Genomic DNA, 8,743 nt, shown 5'->3' with positions numbered 1-8,743 from the left:
GCGTGTCTGGTTTTTTTGTGCGTGTCTGTGTGTGTGTGTGTGTGTTTCCAGGCTGTGTGTGGCCGCCCTGTCGGTGAACAGTTTCTGTGGGAGCCGCGAGGCCCTGTATGGAGTGTTTGATGGAGACAAGAACGTGGAAGTGCCCTACCTGCTGCAGTGTACCATGAACGACGTGCTGGCCGAAGAGCTACACAAGACCAAGAGTGAAGAAGAACATATGACCAACACTTTCCTCGTCATGCAGAGGTATGTGTGGAACACACACAGAGACAGAGAGAGACAGAGAGAGAGAGATATACACCTTCACGTTTAGGCAGTATCAGATAGTCAACCGTCTCCTTTTCTCTCTGTCTGTGCCACAGGAAGCTGGGTACGGCAGGGCAGAAGCTGGGTGGCTCGGCGGCCCTGTGCCACATCAGACACGACCCCACCGACCCGGGCGGCTGCTTCACCCTCACCGCTGCCAACGTAGGCAAGTGCCAGGCCATCCTGTGTCGCGACGGCAAACCACTGCCCCTCTCCCTGCTGCACAGCGTAGGCCTGGAGGAAGAGTACCGACGCATCAGACAACACAACGCCATCATCACTGAGGTACACAGGGAGGGGTGTGTGGAGGGAGAGGAGAGGTTGAGTGTATTATGCGTGTTGTGTGGGGGTGTGTAAGAGGCTGTTAATTTAAATGAAATAGTAACTGATATTATAGATTGTGATGCACATCAATTCCATTTCACTTTCAATTCTATAACCCCCCCCAAGGTTATGCAGGGCTCCACATCCAGGTACATCTTCACACCAGGCCAGTAGCAACAGAAAGCTCCTTGCCCGAATGAAAGAAATACTGGCCCGGGTCAAGATCTGACAGTAAAGCGAATGATGCGTACATCATTTCAATTAGCAAGTGATTTTATATTTCATTTGAGCTGGGCAGGGCAGGAAACCTATACTATACATGGTTCATACAAACATGACTTTTTCAAGCACTTAATTATAATTTTCAAGTACCCGCATTGTATATTTAATTGTTGTAATAGACTATAGAAAAAACGAACCATTACCATTCTACATTTTTAATAGGCCTTCCCTTTAATAGGCCTTCCCTTTAATAGGCCTTCCCTTTAATAGGCCTTCCCTTTAATAGGCCTTCCCTTTAATAGGCCTTCCCTTTAATAGGCTTTCCCATTGACATTCATATTATTGTTACATTCTAAAATATCTCAGAATAATGTGGGCATTGCCGGACTAAATACACTGCATGCACCGATAGTCCCCGGTGCATGCTGATGAAGTCTGTCCAGGTGGTAGCTCGTCAGTCTAGCCATTTGAGATGTTGTGTTGCCCACAATAAGCACACATGGTTCTTTAACCGAAATGTCGGGAAAGAAATAAAAGCATTCGTTAAAAAGGAATCGGAAATGAAATCACGGAGTAATTATATTGGAGCGGTAGAACTTCTAAATCCTACCGCAACGTCAAGGACTTTTCAAGGACCAGATGCCTGATTTCATCCATTGCATGATGACTGATTTACGCATCGCAAATATTGAACCAAGACTTCTGGTTTGTATAGCCATTCTTTTACTGCTAGATATCATAACTTGGAGCATCTTTCCTACCCAGTGGTGATGAAAATCATGGTGGGGCAAACTAAAAAAAATAATGTTTTTTTGATGCATGCCAGCAAAGCCACTACACAACAAAATACACTAAACAAGACATTCATTGCACTATAACGGTGACAAACGGTGCCCACAAACTGTTAGGGCCTACATTAAGCTGTCCCAACAGCAGAGATTTCTTTTCAGCACCATGGAGTGAATCCTTACCTCCACTACACCTGGCTATCAGCGAAGCCTCATCTAGCACCGAAACAGTTCATTCAGCCTCAAGCAGACAATGAAAGCGCTTACAATATTAAATGATTACATTTCTCTAAAACAGGCTATAGGCTACAGGTGCACCACCGAGTCAGAACAGTAGGCTAAGTTATGAGGGTGGAAAGTGACCAAATTATTGGGGTGAGGCACATGGGCTACTAACAGCTTACTACACAACATAAACATTACTATCTTGGCTTCAGTTCCTGACTAATAATGTCGTAACCAAAAAATTGTTAAACAAATCCAAATATATTTTATATTCGAGAATCTTCAAAATAGCCACACTTTGCCTTGATGACAGCTTTGCGCACTCTTGGCATTCTCTCAACCAGCTTCATGAGGTATGGAATGCATTTCAATTAACAGGTGTGCCTTGTTAAAAGTTGTGGAATTTCTTTCCTTCTTAATGTGTTTGAACCAATCAGTTATGTTGTGACAAGGTTGGGGTGGTATACAGAATATAGCCCTATTTGGTAAAATACCAAGTCCATATTACGGCAAGAACAGCTCAAATAAGCAAAGAGAAATGACAGTCCATCATTACTTTAACACATGAAGAACTTTGAACATTTCTTTTAGTCCAAATAATGTGCCTCTGTTGCCTATGTAAATTTTCCATTAAAAATCAGCCGTTTCCAGCTACAATAGTCATTTACAACATTAACAATGTCTACACTGTATTTCTGATCAATTTGATGTTATTTTAATGCACACAAAATGTGCTTTTGTTTCAAAAACAATGTGTGTATGTTTCTCGGAGGGGTTGGGATAAAGCAGAAGAGAAGTGTCTATTGAATAATAAAGTAATCATCTTCTTCCTCTACCCCTCTAGGACAACAAGGTGAATGGAGTGACAGACTCCACCCGCATCATGGGCTACTCCTTCCTGTACCCTGCGGTGATCCCACGGCCCTACGTCTCCAAGGTAACCCTCACCCCGCAGGACGAGTTCTTCATCCTGGGCAGCCGGGGATTGTGGGATTCTCTGTCGCAGTCGGAGGCGGTGGAGGCTGTTCGTAACGTCCCAGACGGCCTGGCTGCAGCCAAGAAGCTGTGTACGCTGGCCCAGGGCTACGGCTGCACTGACAGTCTCTGTGCCGTGGTGGTCCAGCTTTCTGTGAGCGAGGACTGCTGCTCCTGCTGCTGCAGCGACGCTCCCCAGCCGCCCCCCAGCCCCGGCCTGGGCGGCTACCCCTCCTCGGGGGGTTCGTCGATAAAGGAGCGGCCCTCAGGGGACGGCTCCCTCCCGGTCCCTCCGTCGTCTTGTAGCGAGATAAGCAGTGAGATCAGTACTAGTGAGATGAGCAGCGAGGTGGGATCCACAGCCTCCTCTGACGAGCCTCCCCAGAGCTCCCTGGTGCTGCTGCATGAACAGCCCCACCACCACCAGCTCCACCTGCACCACCAGGCCAACCAGCTCTCCCTCCAGGCCCAGCACGCTGCCCAGCCCTGCCCATACCCTCACCCAGGCTCAGAGCTCCCTGCCCGGGGCTGCTGTTCACTCCACCCTGCCTGTCTAAGCGGCTCCTTCCAGAGGCAGCTGTCCAGTGCCACCTTCTCCAGCGCGCTGTCTGACAACGGGCTGGACAGTGAGGATGAGGAGCCCATCGCCGGGGTCTTCTCCAACGGGAGCAGAGTGGAGGTGGAGGCCGACATCCACTGCCTTAGGGCTGAGGCCTCTTCGTCGTCATCATCCGGATGGGAACGCCTGCTGGCCCCTCCTCCACCTCCTCCACCCTGCACCCCGGAACCACTGGAGGAAGGGGTGGAGCTGACCTTGGGGGAGGCGGAGACAAGGGAGCAGAGAGAGGAGGGCTGGTCAGTGGGGTCTGGCAGAAAGTGTGATGATGGGAAGACCCTGGGCAAGAGGAGGGGAAATGGCTCCGTGGCCCCTCAGGAGAAGAGCCACAACCTGATCGAGGTGGCAGCAGACGCCCCTTCTAAGAAGGGCGGAGGGTACTTCACAGCCCCCGCCCAGCCCGACCCGGACGACCAGTTCATCATCCCTCCAGAGCTGGAGGAGGAAGTCAAGGAGATCATGAAACAGCATCAGCAGAAACAACAGAAAGCACCGAGCCCCGACCAGCCTGCAGACTACTATGACACACCCCTCTGAGCAGACACACCCCCTTACTGCAGTCTACTACAACCCTCCACTATGTTCCTGCAGACTACTAGGACACAAACCCTTGATAAATCCCTACAGAGTCTGCAGACTAGCTGAGTAACCTATGTATCTGAAAACAGCACCTTGTTGAGGAGTCAACAGACTACAAGCGCTCAACCCGTTCCTGAGACCACATCACTGGAGTACCATGCACTGTAACCTGCTCCACCCCTTTCCCCAAAATGGCCTATAGGATAGGACATGCAAATGAGCCCTTTAAAATAACCGAATCCTATAGGGTATCCTACTTATGATGAACACACCTTTTATGGTCCAAAGTAGTTCCACTACTACTCAGACTATACTGGATGTTGTTTTTACGTTAGACAATAAACGTCTGAGTACCAATGTAATCAACACTATCCTCTCTGCAATGGGGTTAGCCTACCACAACACACAGTTCATATGGATAATATGATTACAGTTTTTTTTTTTTTTTTACTTACCATATCTTTTAATGTGAAGAAAATTAAGTCACTTTTTAAAAATGAAACACGGAGACACAATCTTATTATCAATGAAATACACCAATATTAACACGCTTAACTTTTGTAGATAGGGCACTTAATGATACTGTGTTTTTTCAGTAAATCCTGGCTCTTGGCCTGTAAAAAGGCATAGAAATGTTTGTAGAAATTTGAAAGACTAACTCCTAGGAGTTGCATACTCTTTATGGTGACCTAGTCACTTTTACTAATCTTCTCTGAGAGAAATTGTGATTTTTTTTCTTCTTTTTTTCCAATGATTGTAAATAAGAGAAATGTATGCTGATGCTTTTAAAGGAACTGTGTACCCATATGTCTGTGGATGGATTTAGTGGTGTGGAGGGGGTGTGGGTCAGACCAGGTTTAGCCATTATGAAGAGCTCAATTTCCTTTCTCTCCAAGACATACATACAGAGATATGCTCAATGCACACACACACACTGTTCTACAGTACAAGCACACACCGTTCACAGTGATTCTTCTCTTTCAGTTCTGTCTTATATCTTGGTTATAGTCAGCAGTCCCGCTAGTGTGCTCACAACACACACACAGTAGAATACATACACACAGTATTCCGTCCCACCTCCCTCCTAACTGTTATCACCAGCATGACTGTGTCCAGTTCAGTAATGCAAACAAATTCTATATCCACATGGAAAGTAAACCACACAAACGTTCCTTTCTTTGGTTTAATAAATTTTACATTTGTGAATATAAGCTTCCTTGTTCTGGTGGTATTTGTATATTTTTGGGTCAAAATTCAAATTCTCTCTTCCGTGTGTCTGATATTTTCAATGTACGGCCCTTTTTTTTCACCTTTATTTAACCAGGTAGGCAAGTTGAGAACAAGTTCTCATTTACAATTGCAACCTGGCCAAGATAAAGCAAAGCAGTTCGACACACAACGACACAGAGTTACACATGGAGTAAAACAAACATACAGTCAATAATACAGTAGAAACAAGTCTATATACAATGTGAGCAAATGAGGTGAGAAGGGAGGTAAAGGCAAAAAAAGGCCATGGTGGCAAAGTAAATACAATATAGCAAGTAAAACACTGGAATAGTAGTTTTGCAATGGAAGAATGTGCAAAGTAGAAATAAAAATAAATGGGGTGCAAAGGAGCAAAATGAATTAATTAAAAACATTAGGGAAAGAGGTAGTTGTTTGGGCTAAATTATAGGTGGGCTATGTACAGGTGCAGTAATCTGTGAGCTGCTCTGACAGTTGGTGCTTAAAGCTAGTGAGGGAGATAAGTGTTTCCAGTTTCAGAGATTTTTGTAGTTCGTTCCAGTCATTGGCAGCAGAGAACTGGAAGGAGAGGCAGCCAAAGAAAGAATTGGTTTTGGGGGTGACTTCTGGGGGTGGTCCTTCTGTAGCTCAGTTGGTAGAGCATGGCGCTTGTAACGCCAGGGTAGTGGGTTCGATCCCCGGGGCCACCCATACGTAGAATGTATGCACACATGACTGTAAGTCGCTTTGGATAAAAGCGTCTGCTAAATGGCATATATTATTATTTATTATATTATACCTGCTGGAGCGTGTGCTTTTCCCTGTGGGAAAGGGGCATTATTTTGTGTTTTTCAGATGCAAATATCACACAATTTTAAGTTAATATAAACAAACAGCCAGAAATGCTGCTAGTAGCAATCAATTAGACTTTCCAACGCATTACATATTATCAAGAAAAGTAAGAAAATAATCTCATTGTTGCGTGGCTGTCGTACAGTTTGAGTACGTTCAAAATCATACAGGTGTATGTGCACCTTATGACCAGAAGAGGTCGATATTGTCCAATATCTTTATTAGCACTGCCTCAATGAAGCTCCTATTTAACTCGGCAAGTCAGTGAAGAACAAATTATTATTTACAATGATGACCTACCAAAAGGCCTCCTGCAGGGACAGGGGCCTGGGATTAAAATTAAATACAATGTAAATATAGGACAAAAACACATCACAACAAGAGAGACAACACACCGCTACATAAAGAGAGACTTAAGAAAACAACATGGCAAGGCAGCAACACAGCATGGCAGCAACACAGCATGGCAGCAACACAGCATGGTAGCAACACAACAGTGTAGCAGCACAAAACATGGTACAAATATTATTGGACACAGACAACAGCACACAGGGCTAGAAAGTAGAGACACCAATACATCACGCAAAGCAGCCACAACTGTCCGTAAGAGTGTCCATGATTGAGTCTTTGAGATAAAACTGTCCAGTTTGAGCGTTTGTTGCAGTTCGTTCCATTCGCTAGCTGCAGCGAACTGAAAAGACGAGGCCCAGAATGTGACTGGCAGAACGGGTGTTGAATGTGGAGGATGAAGGCTACAGTAGATATCTCAGATAGGGGGGGGGGGGATGAGGCCTAAGAGGGTTCTATAAATAAGCATCAACCAGTGGGACTTGTAATGGGTATACAGAGATGACCAGTTTACAGAGTGCAGTGGTGTGTCCTATAAGGAGCATTGGTGGCAAATCTGATGGCCAAATGGTAAAGAACATCTAGCCACTCGAGAGCACTCTTACTTACCGATCTATAAATTATGTCTCTAATCTAGCATGGGTAGGATGGTCATGTGAATCAGGCTTAGTTTGGCAGCTGGGGTGAAAGAGGAGCGATTACGTTAGAGGAAACCAAGTCTAGATTTAACTTTAGCCTGCAGCTTTGATACGTGCTGATAGGACAGTGCACCATCTAGCCATACTCCCAAGTACTTGTATGAGGTGACTACCGCAAGCTCTAAACCCTCAGAGGTAGTCATCACACCTGTGGGAAAAGGGGCATTCTTCTTACCAAACCAAGTGACCTTTGTTTTGGAGATGTTCAGAACAAGGTTAAGGGAAGGGAAAGCTTGTTGGACACTAAGAAAGCGTTGTTGTAGAGCATTTAACACAACATCCGGTGAGGGGCCAGCTGAGTAGAAGACTATCATCTGCATATAAATGGATTAGAGCTTCCTACTGCCTGAGCTATGTTGTTGATGTAAATTGAGAAGAGAGTGGGGCCTAGGATCGAGCCTTGTGGTACTCCCTTGGTGACAGGCAGTTGCTGAGACAGCAGATCTTCTGATTTTATACGCTGCACTCTTTGAGAGAGGTAGTTAGCAAACCAGGCCAAGAATGGAATGGTCTACCGTATCAAAAGCTTTGGCCAAGTCAATACAAATGGCAGCACAATATTGCTTAGAATAAAGGGCAATGGTGCCATCATTGAGGACCTTTAAGGTTGCAGTGACATATCCATAACCTGAGCAGAAACCAGACTGCATACCAGAGAGAATACTATAGACATCAAGAAAGCCAGTCAGTTGATTATTAGTTTTTCCAACACTTTTGATAAACAGGGCAAAGAAGAAATAGGCCTATAACAGTTAGAATCAGCTTGATCTCCCCCTTTATTTAAAGGACGAACCATGGCTGCCTTCCAAGCAATGGGCACCTCCCCAGAAAGGAGAGACAGGTTAACAAGGTTGGAGATAGGCTTGGCGATGATAGGGGCAGAAACCTTAAAGAAGAGAGGGTCTAAGGAGTTTAAGGAGATCCTTTTGCACCTCGGGCTCAGTGACTGCCTGCAGGGAGAAACTTTGTAGTGGGGCAGGGGAATAAGAGGGAGAAACATCAGGGATAGTCGCATTAGAATGGGTGGGAGATGAGGAAATGTTGGACGGGCAAGGAGTCATGGCTGAGTCAAATAGGAATCCTGACTTAATGAAGTGGTGATTAAAGAGCTCAGTCATGTGCTTCTTGTCAGTATCAACCACATCATCAACATTAAGGGACATGAGCAGCTGTGAGGAGGAGGGTTTATAGGTCTTGAACCATTCTCCAGAACTTCTTGGGGTTAGACCCACAGAGAGAACTGCTCCTTTAATTAACTAACTTTGGCCTTCCGGATAGCCTGAGTGCACTTATTTCTCGTTTGCCTGAACGAGAGCCAGTCAGCCTGAGTATGCGTGTGCCGAGCCTTTCGCCAAATGCAATTCTTGAGGTGGTGTAACTCTGCAAGATCACGGTCGAACCAGGGGCTGAACCGGTTTTTAATTTACGAGGCATGTTTGTTAACAATACCACTGAAAATATCAAAAAAGAAGGTCCAAGCGTCTTCGACAGAGGGGATCAAGCTGATTCTATACCATTTTAGAGGCCAGTTCATGAAGGAAGGCTTGCTCAAGTTTTTTAGCAAGTGTCTGACAAATCAGGAC

The 8,743-nt window shown here is 45.5% G+C and overlaps 1 protein-coding gene across 1 annotated transcript in view; it reads left to right on the top strand.

Annotated features, from left to right (window-relative positions):
• LOC124041771 (PH domain leucine-rich repeat protein phosphatase 1-like) overlaps positions 1 to 5,240 on the top strand; it is a 102,196-nt gene extending 96,956 nt beyond the window's left edge. Inside the window, exons 15-17 of the mRNA XM_046359768.1 lie at positions 52 to 246; positions 363 to 591; positions 2,710 to 5,240. Of these exons, the coding sequence (XP_046215724.1) occupies positions 52 to 246; positions 363 to 591; positions 2,710 to 3,993 (1,708 nt within the window). The 3' untranslated portion in view covers positions 3,994 to 5,240. The remainder of the gene's footprint in view (positions 1 to 51; positions 247 to 362; positions 592 to 2,709) is intronic.
• Positions 5,241 to 8,743: the final 3,503 nt, after the last annotated feature.

The sequence above is a fragment of the Oncorhynchus gorbuscha genome, linkage group LG08 (genome assembly GCF_021184085.1).
Source record: "Oncorhynchus gorbuscha isolate QuinsamMale2020 ecotype Even-year linkage group LG08, OgorEven_v1.0, whole genome shotgun sequence".
NCBI lineage: Eukaryota > Metazoa > Chordata > Actinopteri > Salmoniformes > Salmonidae > Oncorhynchus > Oncorhynchus gorbuscha.
Note: the sequence above shows the minus strand (reverse complement) of the source record. Positions and strands in the feature narration are given on the sequence as shown.